The sequence below is a fragment of the Microtus pennsylvanicus genome, chromosome 11 (genome assembly GCF_037038515.1).
Source record: "Microtus pennsylvanicus isolate mMicPen1 chromosome 11, mMicPen1.hap1, whole genome shotgun sequence".
Classification (NCBI taxonomy): Eukaryota; Metazoa; Chordata; class Mammalia; order Rodentia; family Cricetidae; genus Microtus; species Microtus pennsylvanicus.
Window position 1 is genome coordinate 84,535,624 of NC_134589.1, and position 19,664 is coordinate 84,555,287.

At 48.4% G+C, this 19,664-nt stretch overlaps 1 protein-coding gene across 2 annotated transcripts in view; it reads right to left on the bottom strand.

Moving 5' to 3' along the window:
* The window catches only part of Slit3 (slit guidance ligand 3), a 593,809-nt gene that overhangs the window by 123,220 nt on the left and 450,925 nt on the right, over nt 1–19,664 (bottom strand). For both annotated transcript variants that reach the window (XM_075941332.1, XM_075941331.1), the window contains 2 exons: nt 15,111–15,274; nt 7,100–7,241 (listed from right to left, as the gene is read on the bottom strand). In XM_075941332.1, coding sequence (XP_075797447.1) covers nt 7,100–7,241; nt 15,111–15,274 — 306 coding nt within the window. The remainder of the gene's footprint in view (nt 1–7,099; nt 7,242–15,110; nt 15,275–19,664) is intronic.

Sequence of the window (19,664 nt, forward strand, 5' to 3'; positions counted from 1 at the left end):
CAATTCAAGTTTATCTGATTCCAAAGCCCTGACTCTCAACTACTGGGTTTTATTGAATCATAATTCTCTCAGTCCTTGTCAGCTCATCTGCAGGGAGAATGGCCCTTCTGCCAGGGGAATGGGAGGGTGTACATGGTGTGTACATGGGCATAGAGTCCAACAGAGCAGGACCTTGAGGAGGCCGAGCATGCCACCTGTCCTGCAGCTTGGAACAAGGGAACAGCGATCTCGTCTCCCAGTGAAAACGCTTCACCGTAAAGAACAAAAAGCCCGAGGATTAGCAAAAGCTGTCACGTTTCAGGCGACGTCTGAAGCCAACAGCTGTTTTAGGGCCCTCAGAACTGGTGCATGTGTCTTGCTTTGTCTGGCAAACATTCTTCAGGCGGCAAACAGAATTAATAGAGCTAGCATAAAAACAAACACACAAATCAAACATCCCAAACATCTTCCCGCAGCAGCAAAAACAACGGGCACATCTGATGGGGGAAATCTCAGCCATTTGCGTGCTGTATTGATTTGCCCCTGCTCCTCAGGTGCTCCCTTCATGATATGTCATTTGCAAACACGTGACTGAACACGACATACTTCTGGCAATGCGTAAGTCACCGTGACGGCAGACAGAATGCAGGGTTATGTCCAGTATGGTGGGGTGTGCCTAGAAGTTGTCCTATAAGGGAGATTCTGAGGCCATGTTGAAATGCCGGCAGCAGTGAGGGTATGATGAACATCTAACATTTATCAAGAGATGTGAATGTCAGACAGGGGGCCCTTCATGCGTTGGCTCACCGATTCCTTTCTACGGTGCCACGAAGCATGCAGTACTGTTCTACTGTGTTATAGGAGTGGTCCAAGAAGTCATTACGCTGAGATCAGTAGCTAATGAATGGAATCCAGACGGCTGCCGTGACCCAAGTACCTGGCTCCTTAACTCTGCGCTCTACTATCTCAGGGTTGGGAAACAAAGAAACTTCATTCTTTTAGTCTTTGCCAGTTAAGGAGTTTCTTACATGTCACTCCTCTCTCTCTCTCTCTCTCTCTCTCTCTCTCTCTCTCTCTCTCTCTCTCTCTCTCTTTCTCTCTGTCATATACACATACACATGTTATGTGTGCACATGCATTTGGAAGTTGATGCTGGGTCTCCTCCTCCATGGAGCTCCCCCTTTATTTTTGGATACAGTCCCTCACTGAACCTAAAGCTCATTCATTCAGCTAGACTGACTGGTCAGTGAGCTTCAGGGATCTGCCTATTTTGGCTGCTCCCTGAGGCCGGGGTTATAGGCACACACTGCCATGCCTCATGCCCTACTTTTTATGTGGCCTGTGAGGATTTGAACTCGGATCCTTGTGCTCGAGCAGCAGGCCCCTTATGAACGGAGTCATGTCCTGAGCACTTGGACTTGACCCAGGGGAAGGGAGGAAATCCCAAAGTATTTGTTTTTCAAGTCATCCTGAGACATCTGCTTGGAGACCATACAAGAACTCAATTCTTGTATGTCCAGAAGCTCAATTCTTGACACCCAACTAAGCCTAGACTAGCGCTAAAGATGATCCCTCTCACGGGGCACCTTGAGCCCAGTCCTTTCTTTACTTTTGCTCTGAGCAGTGAAGCATAGTCTCCTCTACTTAATTCAGATGCTGGGTCTAGAGCAAAGAGGAGGAAATGGAGGCAAATCTGGCCTATGCCATCTCTAATGGACTGTTGGCCAAACACCTGGCATTTGCCTGTGGCACAGAAACGTAGGTGCAGGCACGGTGCCAGACTCGCTCTCCCTATGAGGCGTGTGTGCAGACGTGTGCGGATGCCCACGGAGGGCATTCTTTAATCTTAAGAAAAGAGATGAGCAGTGTAGGAGTTGGAGACTAAATCATACTATCAAGGCACAAAGGTGAACAGGGTTTTGTTTTTCACGTTCCAGATTTAGTAACTTCCAAACGCTGTGCTAACCTTCCAGGTTATGCCACTTAATCCCCACAAGAAGCCTTCAGGGAGTTACGATAACTTTTATTTACCAAAGGGGCTCCCGAATCAGACACGAGATATGAAGGAATGTGCCTGAAGTCAGAGACAAAAGCAGGATACAAGTGAAAGACTGTTGACCCCAAGGCTCTGAGCCATCTGTGTCCGGATCACTTGCTCCATATTGCCAGCATCTGCTCCCATCCCCGTATCCTATCCCCACCCCCATCCAGTGCTTCAGAAATCTGGTGCTCATGAACATTTAGGTGTCTAAGATGTCTGACTTCTAGAGTGTTCTGGCTATTCGTTTGGTTGGCTGGTCATTTTTTTTTAATCGCACAACTTTTGTAAGCCTCGAGTCTAGCTAGGCCAGGGTCTCCTCATGTCAGCTGACTGTGAGGTTGATGTTGGGGCTGTGTGTTCCTTCCAGATGTCCACTTACAGCTTCATGCTGAAGCCCACCTGCAGCCTTTTCCCATCAAATCCGTTTTCCTTCCACAGCAAAGGACACGAGACCCTAGAGGACACCACATGGGGATTCAGAGCAAGCGTGGAGGAAATGGAGCTGAGAATCAGAAGGTACCCTTCATACAGATGGTCCCTCTAGAGCATTTGAAGGCCCAGGAGAGAGTCTGGGGACTGAGAACAGAAAAGTGTGTGGACCTCTGGTTCTTCCTTGAATCTTTCCTGCTGGAGGCTGGAGCTGGTTCAGAGAAACACCAGGGAGCTACGTGAACAGTGCCCTTGATGGAAGCCGAGTTTCGAGGAAAATCTACAGCGAACCCTCTCACTGTGGGTTTTCTGGAAGAAAGCTATTTTTAGAGAAATTGGCTCTGGCATGCGAGGAGACCAGCACACACTTTTCTGAAGAAAAAAAAAATCGAAGAGAGCCTGCCAGGTTGCTTTGCATGAGAGATAGGCATTCCTTCCAAATGTCGGGAGTGTGGACTGTTCCCAAGGTTAAGATGATTTAAAAGAATCTGAAAATGGCTACAGACTGAGGAAAGGAAGCGGAGAGTCTGGTACCATGCCAAGCATTCCTAAGTAGGGAGATGGAAATATGGTTCTAGGTGGCCACTGGCAAGAGGTTTAATTCTTGATATTAAAGAGAAGGCTAAGTTCCGACGTCTCTGGGCTGAAAAATCAAACACACCTTTTCTGCCAAGCTGCATCCTGCGGATGCAACTCTGCTCCTCTTCTCCCCTCTCATCGCTCACCGGCTGGTGTTCTATCGCCACTACAAGGACATACTTTAGCTGCCTGGGAGACTCTGGGCTCGTACACAGGTCCCCAAGCCCGGGCACTGCTGGAACTTCCTATGGCAGACTCTCTCTCACAGATCACCGTTCAAACTACTACCCCGAACCACGGGGACTTAATTCATCTGCTTTAATCTCTCAGCTGCGTTTCATGACAGAGGAGAAAGAGGCAAGCGCAGCGAGAGAAGTCCTGTGTGATCCATCTGGCAGACGGTGGGTGCCCAATAAGCAGGGGCAACCTTATTACCATGCCTGCATATATTTGCATGAAGATGAGCTATTCTCAAGTTCAAGCCATACCGTATGTGGCTAGCCTCTGCCTACAATCAATCCTCGTGCCCATAACTCTTTGAAGAACCAACTAGTCTTCACAGAGGCCGCTGTTCAGTAGGTGCCTCCTGGGATACGCCGTTCTGACTCTTGTCACCACGAAGAATGAAAGTGGTGGCGCTACGGCGGCAGCTGGGGCTGTGACATAATGATGATCGCAACCAGCATCTCTGCTGTGCTGGACACAATGCCAAGCTTCTTGCAGGACATGCCATCTAGGAAGCCCCGAGGAAGTGCCACCAGCCACTGCAGTTCTCAGGTGAGAGAAGAAAGACTCAGAAAAGTTAGGTGCCAGTGGCTACAAGGCAAGGTCAGAGGTGGCATGGGGGTCTGCTGGAGCATACCACCTTAACCTCCACGTGGTTGCTGTGAGGTCTGCTGGAGCATACCACCTTAACCTCCACGTGGTTGCTGTGAGGTCTGCTGGAGCATACCACCTTAACCTCCACGTGGTTGCTGTGGGGTCTGCTGGAGCATACCACCTTAACCTCCACCGTGGTTGCTGTGAGGTCTGCTGGAGCATACCACCTTAACCTCCACGTGGTTGTGGTGGGGTCTGCTGGAGCATACCACCTTAACCTCCACCGTGGTTGCTGTGGGGTCTGCTGGAGCATACCACCTTAACCTCCACGTGGTTGTGGTGGGGTCTGCTGGAGCATACCACCTTAACCTCCACCGTGGTTGCTGTGGGGTCTGCTGGAGCATACCACCTTAACCTCCACGTGGTTGTGGTGGGGTCTGCTGGAGCATACCACCTTAACCTCCACGTGGTTGCTGTGAGGTCTGCTGGAGCATACCACCTTAACCTCCACAGGGTTGCAGTGGGGTCTGCTGGAGCATACCACCTTAACCTCCACGTGGTTGTGGTGGGGTCTGCTGCACCATACCATCATAACCACCAAGTGGTTGTTGTTCATCTTTGGAAAGATTCTACCTAGGCTGTCCATTCCTGGACTTTCTGCTTTACTAGGTCACTAGAAATTTTTTTTATAAATTAGCAAGAAAAGGCAATCTTTATGTATGAGTATTATATAACACATACACATACTCTGTCTGCAGTGCCCAACATTTTGTAAAATAAATGGTATTTTTGATAACAGCAAAAAGAAGGAAGCCTGGAATTTTAAAGGATGCTTCTTAAAATGACACTTTTGCTCAAAAAAAAAACCTGTCACATTGTTCTTGACTTTGTCCCTTTAACTTACAGTGGTTAAGAACTCAGGAATCATCTCATATTAACATATTAGTTTGTCAGCGTTTGTTTTAATAGTCAGTGTCCAAACAAGTCCAATCATCCGGGTGTGGTCTGGCCGGTATAGGGGACACTTTTAATACAGGCAATACAGTTTTGAACTTTTGGAGACCTGAGCTGACCTGTAAAGTCCACACTTGGTGACATATGGGAAGCTGGAAAGAACGGGACACAGACAGAGATGGGGCAGCGTCCCTGGATACAGCCAGGCAGTTTAACTTGGCCTCTTCCTTCAGGCTATGAGTTAGTGTCTTGGCCAAGAGGAAGGTCTCCAGGTGCCAAAGGACAAGATATAAAACCTGGCAGGCAGAAGGAGAGAAGACCCGAAGAAGATAGGAGGGAGCTGTGCCAGAACACCCATCTCGAGAGAGCCAAAGTTCCACCTGACATGGGCAGAGGCCTCTGAGGAAGAAGAGCACAGAGTTAACAAGGCAGAGGAAGACAGAGCAGTGGGCGAGATGTGGGACATCATGGGGATGGGGAGAAATAGGGAAATGAACCAAGAAGAGAGCCAATGATGAAGGGGACGTGGCACAGGAAGAGAAAAGCAGGAACAGATGGACAAGAGGAAGAAGCCAGAAGGGGAGAGGTGGGCCAGGGCTCTGCACACTCCAGGAGAGGGCTCTCTCCAGGTCTAGGGCACAGCACTGTGGACAGGGACAACGGCGGACTGTGATTGCTGGAACGCAGTGGGCACGTGAGATGACCTCACAGGGTGTGGACAGCAAAAAGCCCTCCCCACTCATTAGCTTCTGCCTGCAGTAAGTGGCACAGACAAACCTGTGCCCTCTGGGGGCTGGAGCAGAGACTCAGAGGAACACTGGTGAAGCAGATGAAAGAGGAGCAAACCAGGACTCCACTGGTGTGAGCCATGTGTTTCTTCCCATCTCAACCACGCTGCAACCAAAGTCTATAAACTGCCCCGTGATCTGGCCCCCATTTCCCCTCTGGCCTTAGCTCCTCTACCTCCCTTGTTTCCTCTGCTCCGGTCACCATGGCCTCCTGGTGTGCCAGACACACCTGCACCTCAGGGCCTTTGCACACAACCTTCCTGCTACCTCTGTCAATCTTACGCCAGAAGTCACTTTTGCCACCCCCTCCGTTTGCGTCAGCTCCTTTCCCGGCTTCACTTTTCTAGACACACCAGCCACTTTTTGACGTGTCGTTTGAATTCCTTTATTATTTGGTCTCTCTAGAATACACAGGCCACAATGGCAGATATCTTGTCTAACACTGTTTGCTGCCTGTCTCTTGGAGCACAGACCAACTGCTGCGCAAACACACAGACAGACGAAGTGGTGAATGGACCCCGGATTGGAAGGAGTTGGGAACAGAAGTGTCTGAACAGGGGAGGTGGAGGCAGAGACCAAGCAGGAGGTGATCATGCATCCGAGAGGCGAGGGAATCTCTGACTTTCATTCTGAGGGATTTCATCCCATGTTGTTTAGAAGCCTCCATCAAGTGCCAATGGTAAAGACAGGACACGAAAGCAGCTGTGACCCTCTAAGAGCCGGCTTGAGGCCAACGCTGAACCGATACTCAACTCATCCTAGAATGAGCCAATGGCTGTGTTCTAACTCACGAGGGAACACGGACAAGGCTGAGTCATACGGACACATCTTACTGCGGGGTCTCACATTTGTGCACATGCATAGAAACACACAATCTTGTCTCTTTACCTGAAGAGCTAATCTAAAGGACAAAGGTCTCATAGGAACGATAAACAGCCATGCATACAGCATTTTCCTTCCTAGCTCCCTGCCCCTATGGAGGCCTTCACTAAGCGCTCACACACAGTACTTAACCTTGTTTTCACCGAGATCCCTGACACGTAATACTACACTTAGCAGGTTTGAAAATCAGCGGTAAGAAAAAACACAGAGAACTAGTTCACCAAATGCCACCCAGCCAGACAGAATGCAGAAGATCCAGGGTACAGACTCCATCTGACCCCAGGCAGGGACTGACAGCTTGCTGAGGAGAACCAGATAGAATACATTTTAGGCTGTGTGCACTGTGTGATATTTGGCCATAAGTACTTAATCCATATTGCCCCGAGGGACCAGCCAAAGAGAGTGTAAACAAACAATTAAACTTTATTTGTAACATAGATTTTAGGTGTATCTCCTGCAGGCTGTAGTTTGATAACACTATTCTTGAGTCCATGTTCTTGAGCACTGAGCCATTACACCGATGAAAACCTAGAGCTCTAGAGAAGAGGTTCCTGGGTGTTTTTAATGGCCTGGCTGAGTCAGAGGGGTGAGCTGACTAGGGATGGAGGAACGACAAATGGACACTTACATTTCCACGATGCCCTCTGGCAGGTTGGCAGGGATCTCTGTCAGCCCCTTCCCTCGGCAGTCCACGATGTTATTACTGCATGTGCACGCAGAAGGGCAGGACAGGGAGTTGGCATTGCAGGACGGAGCCTCAGAGTGGGGACCTGGGAAGCCAGAACATAACGGTCAACTTGTGCCAGTGTTAGCAGCTTCCTGGCATTGAGTCTCCTGAACAGCTTCCCAAGGGTGAATTACCATCAGCGGGCATCTCCCTCTTCTGGGAGACAAGAGAGAGGTTTTTGACCTTAACCAAACTGTTTGGGCATCATCTCATCTGCTTCATTATCCCATAATGCTGCTTCCTCTATAGACAGAGAGTATAGAGCATACACCACACATGGAACTACGACCAGCACATCTGAATGATACTTTGGGGTTTTTGTTTACATCTGATGGCAGACACAACTCCCATTCTAGGGCTGAAAGCCACTGGTGTCACAACCAAGTAGGAGGCTAAAAAGTGGCAGAATTTCTCCAATTGCAACATTGACCTTGTCAAAATATCAGTGCATTGACCAGAAGTGACACCCAAGCCATATCAAGCTGGCTTTTGTGTCCAGAGAAAAGTCAAATTAAACTTACTAGGTAAGAGGTGAAGAAGTTACTCCATATTTTGGATTCAGTTTTTCATTCTGTTTGAGCTGAGAATCAGTGTACCTTTAAATGTAATTAAAAGCTTAAGCAAATGGTATCTCAGGAGTTTAGTCTGAAGACTAAACACAGATAAATTTTGTTACTAACTCAATTCAGGATTCAAAGAATCCTCAAGATCCCTCATGACTTCCTTTGGTGGTCATGTTAAGCCCTAAATGTAAGAAACACATGGAAATGTTTTAAGGACACTGACAAAATTTTCCTGCTTTGATCACTACCTCCCAGTGTGGTAAGAATCTCAAATATGTGGTTTGTTTTCACACGTGGACCCAGACCAGTGGCATCCTGGGTCCTTAGACTGTGCTCTTTGGATGCAGCTAGCAACTGGCATCTCAATGTCTTTCTGTATCTCCTTCTGAGCAAAGCAAGGGCAGATGAACGATGCACACTGCTCACTGCTCAAACATGGAACATAAGCAGGGGACAATGACTTTTGGTTTGGTCTGTGCTCACTGGGGAAACCAAGTCCTGAGTGAGTCTTGTCAGAGTGGTTGAAGGAGTGGTTGCCTGGGGCAAGCCCTCATCTGGACACCAGGGTTCTAAGTGGAGAATCCCACACCTCACATCCAGGAGTGCCCATGGCCTCCCTTCTGTAGAAGCTCACCAACACACAAAATAAAAACCTTAAAGAAATGTCTAGGCAACCAGGACTTCAGAGACACAGTTGACATTCTCGAGGACCCAAACTGGACCATGGAACAGGTCACACAGCTCATGACTTACACTAACATCCAAACTCAAACATGCTCTTAGAGAGGAGAGAATCTGGCTTCGCTGCAAACTGACATAAGTCTTTCTATCTCTCAGAAAGTGATAAAGCAGAAAGCCAACCTGGAGAAGCCTGGGGCCAGGAGCCGCCAGGTGTGTGGCTGTGGCCGGCAGTGGTGGAGTACCACGGACTAGGTTTGGACCTTAATCTTCTTTCTTCATTTGTGCTTCTTTGTTTCTCAGGTTCCCTCCTTTGTCAAACAGTGGGGGTGGGACAATCACGGTACCTAACCTATAGCATGGCTTTGCCGTGAAGCAGAGGCAGTTGGTAGGCAGATAAGGACTGTTTAGAAGATGTCTGGTAGGGCAAGGGCTTCCTAGTCTCGGAGTCATTGCTGGTGGTGCTTTTGCTGCCTTCAATTGTCTGAGAGCTCTCGGGCAAGTAGCAGAGCTGAGTTTTTCTGCTCCTATCTCTGCAGATGAGGAGTCGTAAAGGCATGAATTCTGAGGCTGGGAAGCCACCTGACCTTCAGAACAATGGATGCTGGGGGCGAGGGACAAGTGTATTTTATTTTCATTTCTTCCCGGAAAGCATACAAGGAGGAAGCCTGGGAACAAACAGCTGGCCTCCCATGCCAGGGCTTTTGAAGTGTAGATGACTTTCCCCTAAGGAAAACTGCCAGGCCAGGCCTTCTACATCAAGGGGTAAATGAACTTGACTGGGCTAGGGGATCTACTGCACCCTGGATATCTTCCTGTAGGGGGAAATGCTGGTCTGTGTCTAGCAGCTCCACCCATTCAGGCAGGTGGATCTGAGGATCGTCCCTCTTTTGATCAGGCAAAATATTACTTGCAGAGTATGCGTCAGAAAAGCTACAATAGGGGGAGGCATCAAATTCAAGGGCTCCTGTTGGCAACAGGAGCTTGCGACATGGAGTTTTTCAAAGGTTCCCTCTGACTTCACGTTGCAACGAATGAATTCTAAAACCAGACTCAGGTAGCAGTCCCCTGGGAACCGGCTGGGTCTTCCCTGGGTGGTTCTGAGTCCGATAGCGGGACACGCTATGTTTCAAGGCATGTTGTCAAGGCAAAAAGAAAAAAAGGAAGCTTTAAAAAGGATTCCTTAACCAGGTCACTAACAACACCTTTAATTACACAGAGAGAATGGTGGTAATTATAGCCTCTGTCAGCACCCTGGGCTGGCAGCTCCCCTGGGAGGCATTCACCACCCTCCGCTGGGGAGGCTAATACCCCTTGTTTAAACACTTTAAGTTTCAATCTGATTGAAAGACAGATTCCCTCCCTGGCAAGCACATCCCTCTGGTGAGGGGACTGAAGAACCAGGTCCAGTGCCCTAAAGGCCCGGGTGTCTGTAAGTGATGGCGGAAGTCCCAGCCCTTTGCTGTCTCTGTGCAGGCTGAGAATGTAAATTCTATAAGGCAATGACCTTTTTCAGTCTTACTGTTATGTTCTCACTGCCTAAAAAAGGTCTGGGCACAGAATGAACTTAATAGACACGTTCTGGAGACTAAGGATGGGCACATGAATGAACTGGGTTAGGCGCCTGGAAAAGGTGGGGATGGGAAAGTCCCCGAGTTACAGAGGTGGGAGTGAGTTACTTCTGGGTGCCCCCAAGGAAGGCTCCCTGAGTTCTGAGTGTCCCCCAGCTCTGGCAGGTGGGTTCGGGCGTAGTAGGAGACGGAGTGGCCGTGGAAATAGGGACCTCTTCCTGAGGTTCACTCTTTCTACTACGGTTCAGTGCTAGCAAAGCCCTTTTCCCAGTGCATGGTCTGGTGTCTTGAGGTGCAGGAGAGCAGTGCACGGGACAATGGAGGCACCAGCCCTTCCTTACATGATACAAACTTCAGCTGGCCCTGCTCAGATATCACTCCATCTTTGCTCTCCTCCTAACTGGCAAAAGAGGACGGTCTAAAATTGCAAGGCCCATACTCGTCTTCCCAGATGATGGACGAAGATTGCTGCTTTTGGTCTCGGATGGGCCCATGGAGATACCAAGAATGATCACCTTTCTCGTAACAGCAGCCAGCACCCAAGAGATGAAGGCTACGCTGCATTCAGTGCTCTGGATATATGACACCACTCGATCCTCAGTGGACCTGTGAGCCAAACCCTGCCTCTGTCATTCCCATCACACTGATGAAGGACCCACAGAGTATGAAGGTTAAAGAAACTACCTAAGATCACAGAGCCGATTCTCGTGTGTGAACGAGCACTGTTCTGTCTCTTCTGAGGGGGAAAAAACAACACCACCTAAAATGCTGCTCTTTATAGCTACAGAATTGAAAATCCATGGAGTCTGGGAACCTCGGGAGGTAGGAGAAGGGACCAAGACATGGACCGTGCAAGCTACGCTAGCGAGGGGCGAACACTCTCTTGTTTCTTTTCTTCTGATTAAAAAAAATATATCACCCAGTAGAGTACAGAGTAAAAATATCCAATGGCCTTGTGAGTATGTTGAAATAAATTAATTCCAGTATTCAAATTAAGCTTCCCAACTGGCCTCTGGCCTTTCAAAAGCCAACACCAGACTTCAGTGACAAAGGAACTCCAGCAATTACGATGAGAATATAAATGAACATGATTTAAATACCAGAGGCATGATAATTTTGGAAATGGCTAAATAAACCTAATAATCTCATTCCTGCAATGTTCAATTATGGTATTTTAATTAAAACCTCCTAAGGAGAGGGGTGGCAAGACACAGCCTACCTTAATTATCTTTATACTTAGTAACTAGTCACAAATAGGAAGAAAGAAAAAGAGAATGAAAGAAAGTTACTGTTTCCAGGGAGATAAGTGTATTTTATTTTCGAACGGTAAAAGAGAAAATTTATGAAAAGGCTGTTGGGATTCAGCATTGTTTATGGGCACCTGGAAAAAAATGAGATTTGTCCTTTACTACAGGAAGATAAGATTGATATCCTTATGAAAAGATATTTCATATTCAAGGCCACAGGTCTGAAGTGCATAGACAGATCAATGGGCTCAAAGACATTCAAAGGAAAGAGATAATTGATTCAGGAGGTCAAATAGTTAACAAATAGCCATAAATTATGAATAATGACAGGTATGAATTCTCTGAGATTAAGATATCAGGAAAGAAACACATGGAAAAATAAATCTTAGAATATGAAGTCCCAAATAAGACCATTAAATGAAGATGAAAAAAAACCTTACAAATCATATAACACTAACCCTTTTCTAATGTATTACACACTTTGATAAAATTCTGATATGTTCCAAGGGACAAGCAGATGAAACATGGCCTGTGGGTCCTTAAAGCCCTCAGGCTCTAGAAACAAAAGATGCTGACAGAGAAATACTTTAGTAGTCACTGAAGGCGGCCCAGAAGGGCAGGCTGTACCACACAGAAGATACTCTGATAAAAGATAAAATAGAGATGCGGTCCCTTCACCCTGGCTAAAAAAATCCCAATTGCCTCCCCAGAGGGAGGAAATGAATGTCTTAGACTGCAAGGGTACAGTTGACAGGAGATGCATTTTGCTAAGTGTGCTGCTGGCTGAGTTCTGGTTAGCTGGAGAGATAATGTGTCCATCCCCAAGGCTTCTGGAGGGTGAGGGGAGGCCAGGCTCAGGATGGCTGGATTTAATCAAGGGCGCTATCAGGGACTTGGGCAGGCAGGGCCTCCCAGCTAAGTGAGATAAGGTCCGGCCTATCTCTGGAGCTGTGTTTTGGGGAAGGTTTAGCTACCATGGGAGTTTTTCTCCTGCGGCTTTGACAGGGCGCTCTGGGGTTGGAGCTACAGGCACAGGAGACTTAACTGGTGCTCCCTGTGCTTGTTGCTCCTGAGGGACCATCCGCATCATTCAGAAGTTTTCGTCCCTCACTGAAGGGCCCTAAGTGAGCTGTTCGATTTGTGTCTGGGCAATTTTAGACAATCCCCGCCAGGTCCACATCAGGCAGCCTCCCTCGGATGCCTTGTCGGGCTCTGGCCTGGGGTGGGTGGGTCTATACCCTCCACGGTGGAGCAGGCAAGGGTGGCAAGGATCTAGGACAGTCCTTCTCTGTGACCTTCCTCTCAGGGCCTCCCAGACTGGTCACCGCTGTCTTAATGGCCTTGTTCCATACTGCTTTCTCTAGCATCCCTTATCAGAATCTTTTAATCTACCTATCATACAGAAGAGGCGACACTTGTGGTGCCTGTACCTCTCATTTCTCACTTGCTATGGTACTGTCCATTCCTCACAGGGGCTCAATATGCAAGATCCCCCAAGCACTGTGACTAACTTTGACCTTTTTTAAAGCTCAGAACAGTCTATGTTTTAACCTCTGGGTACCTGACGAGCCACCAAAATAACCCTTTGCACCTAGGGGAGTCCCTCTGAATTACTGCCCTAAGTTGGTACTACTGGAGACAGGGCAAGATTCATAGCTTATGAATGTCTAGAGATTGAGGAGGAAGGCCGTTCTCATGTCCTCAAAAGACATCTGGCTTCATGACAGAAATGACAAGGACCCTCACGTGCAGTGGGTGTGGCTGCCGTAAGCAGGGAAGAGATAAGGCTGTTCTCTTAGGAGGCTGCTTCTAGATCTAGGCTTTTCAAAGGGCTAGGTAGGGCTCAGGCACCAGCGTTTCTAGGACTGGGGGCCAGGCGACCTTCTTCTCTTGGGGCCTGGGTTCTGGCTGCTGTTGGGTAAGCAGGGCCTGGGCAGTGTGCTGGCGGGAGGCAGCTCTCGTGACAGGGACGTATCCATGGTCATATGCCACTTCCCGCGCACCCACCTGTCATGTAGTGTTTGCACATTCTGTCTAATTAGTTTTCCTCAGTAGCTCTTGGATGGCTCCTGCACTCTGTAATTATTTCTTTCACTGGCACTTATGCCGATATTGCACCCTTTGCCTGATAATTACTGTAATTATAGTCACTATATTTGAATCCGGTGCCTGTGTGATAAACGGTTTTATTATATGTGTTTGATGGGAAGCGATTTCTAAGTGGGCGTCCATAGGAAGTTATTGAGGTACTACTTAGGGATGTGTTAAACTGTTTTCGAAGACTAAATAACGTGATGAAGCACAAGGTCGGGGGGGAGGAGCAGGGGAGAGAGAGGAGGGGCACCCTGAATTCAGGAACTGAATGGTTCACCCACAAAGTCTATAGTCTGGGCATCCTGGGGCCTGGATGTTTGTTAATTGAGTTTGTTAAGCCCTTAGTACCATGGTGGTTAGTTAGTTTGTATGTGTGTGTGCATGCGAGTGCATAATATGCGTGTGTGTGCATGCGAGTGCATAATATGCGTGTGTGTGTGTGTGTGTGTTTTGGTCAACTTGACATAAGCTAGAGCTATCTGAGAAGAGGGACACTCAACTGAGAAATTGTCTTCATTAGATTGGCCTATAAGGAAGTTAGCGGGGGCATTTTCTTAATTAGTGATTGATAGGCAGGTGTTCCTGGGTTATATAAGAAAGGAGGCTGAACAAGCCATGGGGAGCAAGTCAGTGAGCAGCGCTCCTCCACGGCGTCGGATTCCGTTCCTGCCTTGAGTTCTTGTCCTATCTTCCCTCAGTGATGGACTGTAAGCCATAAGATGAACTAAATCCATTCCTCCTCAAGCTGCTTCTGCCTGATGTTTTAGCACAGCAGAAGAAAGCATCCGAGGACAGCACTAAAAGTGGTAATAGCAGGCAGGAGAAAGAAATGCGAGGTCGGCTCCTTGTGTGCACTGACTCAGCATTTTAGAAGTCACGGGACTCCAATCCAGAGCTGGCTTCCTGGAACCTATATGACTCTCAGGGAATTGTTGTGTGTGTGCTTTCCCTCTTCTCTCCTCCCCAAACCCAGGACTTGTCTCTACTTCTTTGCCATTGGTAGAAGGAAACAGAAGCAAACAAAAGTTTGGGATCTGGCTTACAAGCTGTGCCCTCTGGGAAGACCTTGGGTCACTCATTCACTTGCCATCTTTGGAGATCTGACTTCGGTGCCTGTGTGCGTCAATTCCGAGTGCTATGTAGGCAATCTGAGCCTCTATTACACCCCAGTCACCCACAGATCAAGCCCTTATGTTTGCTCAGCACATCCTGCGGGCCCACTAAGCTATAATCATCAAACTTCACTTATCTCGCTCTTAACAAGCATTATGCTAAGTGTTCTATACTCATTATTTTCCCTAATCTTCCCACTCATTCTTTGAGCTGTGTTCCAGCGTTATTTCTATTTCAGGTGAGGGATAACTTGCCATAATCACACATCAGGACTAGGACTCCTAGCTAGACTGGCTTCATCCAGGCCCTACATCTCCCCATTTCTATAGGCATTTAGGTGGCACCTAAATTATACCTGCATCCTGATGCCATGCTGCTCAACAGATTTGAGGTTTCCTAGTGCCAGGGGTCTATGGGGCTCACAGAGAGTGATTCAGGAGTTCTTCCAGCATCTTCTGTTTCAGATGTCAACAGATTCTCTCTGAACCCCTTGCAGAATGCAAGCTCTTCAACCCATTACTGCATCTCTCCGCTGACTAGAGGGTTCCTTCCATATCAACCCCTGGGAGGGGTGTGCTCAGGATCAGGATCCTGATGGGCATGCAGATCTTAGCCTAGGAGGGGAGAGCGGGCAGGGCAGGCTCACCTGGACACACATACTCTTTCTTCTGCACATCTGCCACATTGAAGCCTCGCAGGTGCACAGGGGCCATGCAGAGGGTGAACTGGCCAACTGTCCGCCGCTGTCGCAGCCAATCTGACAGCCAGGCCAAATGGCAATCACAGTACAGATGGTTGGAGTGGAGACGCCTGGGAAAAAGAGAGAGAGAGATGCCATTACACGGAGAAGAGAGTGGGCGAGACCTCTGGTGTCCCTGGCCCCAGCATGATAATTTATCTGAGCCCAGAGCAGCATTCCTGACCCCTATGCACAGGAAAAAAAATCAGAAACCACTAATATCTTCAAGGGTAGGTAATAGTCAATAGTTCTGGTCCTGGAGGTTCGGAGCAATTTCAATGATATAATAGTAATTCTGCTCTTTTCCTTTCCAGAGGGGAGGGAGGATGACATCACTACAGTGTGATGGCAGAGAATGACACCACCCATCCTGGTGTGCGTCAGAGAGGGTGACTCTGCCACACGGGAGTGTAGGATTGACAGCTGGCCAGGAGTTCTGCATCCCCTCCGGTTCTGTTGGGCCATGTGGCTGAGATCTGCTACAGCTTTCTCTGCCTCTCCTTCGTCACCTCTAAAGCGTCCTTTGTGATCCCACAGCATGAAAAGTGGGGAGCTCTAAGCCACTGCCAACTGTGGACCCAGGGCAGGGTGAGGGGACACAGACAGAAGAGGCTTTCTGGAGGACATTCTTTCTCTCTACCCTCCTGTCTTCTGAGCAGGGTCTTGGAATCCCTTACACTTTCTCCATAGTCCTGCCTTCTCCGTGTCAAGATCTGTTTGACCTGGTGGTTTCCCACTCTCACTGACCTAGATGCCTCTGGGAAGAAGTCATCTTCTAGACTACGATTCTTCAGTGGGACCTGGGATTCCAGATCAGTTCCTTGTTCTTCAGTGGATAGGAGTCCCTAGTTGGGTCTGCCTGTCCCACTTCCAAGGGGAAATCTCCTCTGGCTCAGTAACTTGAACTTCCTCTCATGAGCCAGGAGGCAAACTGAGGACACTCGGGAACTTGTGGAGGGCCCTCCGTAAGGACTCCAAGCCATCATCTCCACCTTCCACATTCCCGGCAGTTGTTGGAACTGGTGCTGCATGAGTTTCAGGAGCGTTAGACTCAGGTTTCGTTGTCGGTTCCCAATAGGTAATTCTGAACACACTAATCAGCCAGCTGTTCCCTTGGGACTGTCTAGAGCCCTGTGTTGGGCCCATTAATACAGCGTGGCAGCCCAGAGAAGCAGCTTGGATCATGTCTGCACTATAATGAGAGAACTGGAGGGCCCTTGACTACATACCACTTATCGCCAAGGTCAACATTGCCAAATACTAGCCAAGTGCAGCTAACTCGGGCTGTGCGCTGGATGAGGCTTCTGTGCAGTGGGCACAGGACCTCAGCAGGCCAAGTCCACTGGGTCTTGGCTACCCCAAATCTGAGCATTTCAGGTGGATTAAATGAACATCAAATTAATTTTTTTTTGCTAAAAATATCTGTAGATGTTAAGTACTTTTTGAATTTCAGATTAAGCCGCATACACCTTCAGAAACTCCAAGGCCCTAGACACAGAAACTATAAGGTTTCCCCTTTAGTTTCCAAGTCCAAACCCTCAGAGCTAATGCAAGCATGGCCTCCCCTAAGCCTGGATTCTGAATCCAGGAAGGGCACTGTGGTTAAAGTCCCAAGCCAGAGGGAAACACCTCAAATGGAGGAGGTATCAGCAAGACCTCTGCTAATGAGCATGATTACTTTGTGCCAAGAGCAAAGGGAAGGTTTCTTATCATTTCCTAAACAGCTGGAGGAGACGATGGATTTTCCCGCCAGCCCCTGCCAGGTAGCAGAGGTGCCTGAGCAAATAGCATGGTGGTTCTGTGAAGGGTAGGGGGAACACAGGACAGGCTGCCCTGTAGAGTGGGCTGAGGGGGAGGGGATTCTATTCGTGCCAGGAGACTTAGCCAGTTAACCAGCTTGACCTTTTCTGTGTCCTGCCTGGTAGTAATACAGTGATGTTAAGACAACAGAGATGACTTTGAGCATGGGTCTCGGAGGGGGCTAAATCAGAGCAAGTTCCCATCAGTTCCAATTGAGGGTAAGAGTTTAAGAGAATGGGGTTTGGGCATGCCCAGGTTTACATTAGACGCTTCATTTATGGGTTAACCAAAAAGTTGGAGGCTTCCCTTTTGAAGATTGTGTTAAGTGCATTTTTTTCTCAGCCCCAGGGGGTCAGCCCCAAATGACCGCTCTTCTCAATCTTGCTACAGATGTTTCTATCCCTCGGAACATCTTTCTGAGACCTTCTCCCTTCCTAAGTGGGGGGGTCACAGAAAAGTAGTGACCTCAACTGATACAGCAGCTCCATGGAGCCTTAATCCAGAAAAGCCCTGGGCAGGGGACAGGCTCGGCCCCCCTCTGTTCAGGATATTATTTATCAGAAATGACAGCAGGGTCAAGCTAGATAGATTCTTTAAAGTCATCTTTCACACCCTGCTTGGAAGATAAAATGAGGCAGCTGCTCCAGACGCTAACCACACTTTTTGTTTGTCTGCGTGTCTGTGTGTATCGTGCATGAGTGTGTGGTGTGTGTGCACGTGAGTGTGTGACTATGGGCACAGGAGGAGGTCAGAGGACAACGTAGGTGTTAGTCCTTGCCTTCCTTTGTGTCGGAGATAAAGTCTCCATTGTCTGCTACTGTGGAAGGCAGGCTAGCCGGCTCGTGAGTGTCTAAGGGCTCTCCTGTCTCTACCTTCCATCTTACCCTCGGAGCACCAGAAATTACAGGCCAGTTGTGGACTATCACTCTGGCTTACTAAGTACCGTTTAAAAAAAAATAACCACGAACATCATCAGATTTGGCGTGGAAATTGCCAAGAATGGCTCAAATCCTCTGACTGAGAAGGGAAATTATTTAACCACGTTCTACCATTTTAAGTTGTGAGGGTAATGACACAGAGTTTCTGCGTCATGTGGAAGCTCTGGTGTCTCCTTGCTCGGCTCATCTGACCCCATGGTCTTCTGCTTTTCACCCCTCTGGGTGATGTGAGCTCCGGCTCGGAGGCCAAATGATCTAATCCTGGCACTGGTTCCAGCTTTCTGACTTTGATTTTGGAGCGGTGATTTCATTTTAAGCCTCAGTGCTACGAGCTATAAAATGGGCAGGACCATTCTGCGGGCTGAACTAACTCACGGGGAGTGCTTCACACAATGCCCGGCACATGATAGGACCATGCGGAAATATTTGCAGTACGATGGATTTGAGTCTCTTCCCAAACCCTGCCTGCCTGTGGCTGAGGCTGCTCAGATATGTGAGTGCGTCCAGGTGGCTGGGGTCCCGTGTGCTGTTCTGTGATCTTCTGAGGGTGGACACACCATATTCCACACAGATGAGACCACCTCTGCGGAGCAGAAGGCGAATGAATACAAATGCCAATTTACAAAAGGTGCCTTTTAGCCACAGATGCCAAATTAAATTTCCAGCAAATCCTTTTAGAGAGGGTCAGTGTTCATTTTCCAGCAAATGTGGCCTTCTGAATTCTATGGAAGAGCCTGCCTTTGGAAATCCCATTTAGCACTTCCTTCCTCTCTCCTCCTCCCTCCTTCTCCCACACTGGTCGCCCACCCCCAACGCTTTAATTACAGTGAAGGGGGATTAGTCAGCTTGTCCCCTGGGAGTTCTGTACTGGGCCATCTCTGAATTAAACTAAAGAGAAAATGGCAGCAGGCAGAGAGAGCAAAGGGACAGACGACATTGATGGATTGATCTGAACTCATTAGACGGATATTTGGTACCATCGAGAAAAATCACAAGCGAAATGAGATAAAACTTACCCACTTCTCCTCCTCAATGTGTCCCAAGAGGGTACCCAAGAGCCTAAGCTAGCCACCTCCCTCAGCTCTTGCGGACCTATTCTCCCTCGGTCACGGTCATGATCAGTCATTTGAAAAAGACACAGAGGGAAGACTGTCACAGGGGAAGTGTCAGGAGGTGCTGCAAGGCTGGGTTCCACAGGGAGAACTTCTGGGTACCCACTCCTTTAGGAGAACAGACCCAGCACCCTGAAGCTCACTTCTGACTTCCCGTTTTGGAACCTGGGCTCCAGGCCTTTTCAGTTTAATTGAGGTTGGCTGGGTGCTCAGAAGACGAAATCGAAATGGTGTCTCCTTAAAATTCTATTAATGTAGCACTCCGTTCTCAGAGGGAGGGAAAGTGACTTATTTTCCTAAGATGTGCTGTCATCTGAGGGTATCCAACAGGAATCTGGGAGCAGAGATAAGAGACTGGTCCGGGATGATAATTATTGGTAATAATTAACACTACTGTGTGCACGCCACAATAGGCACGTCCCACATCACATATCATAGGGCACCCTCCCAGTGACTCCAATGTGAGCATGTATTACTAAGACCCTGACCAAAGCACAGAAAGATGAAGGTGTGTCCTCAGTGAGTGGTGGCACCTGCATGTAAACTTGGATCTGCCCACTCCAAAATGCTCTGCCTTGCTTTCCTGTACATCCCTACCTTGGTCTTTGTTT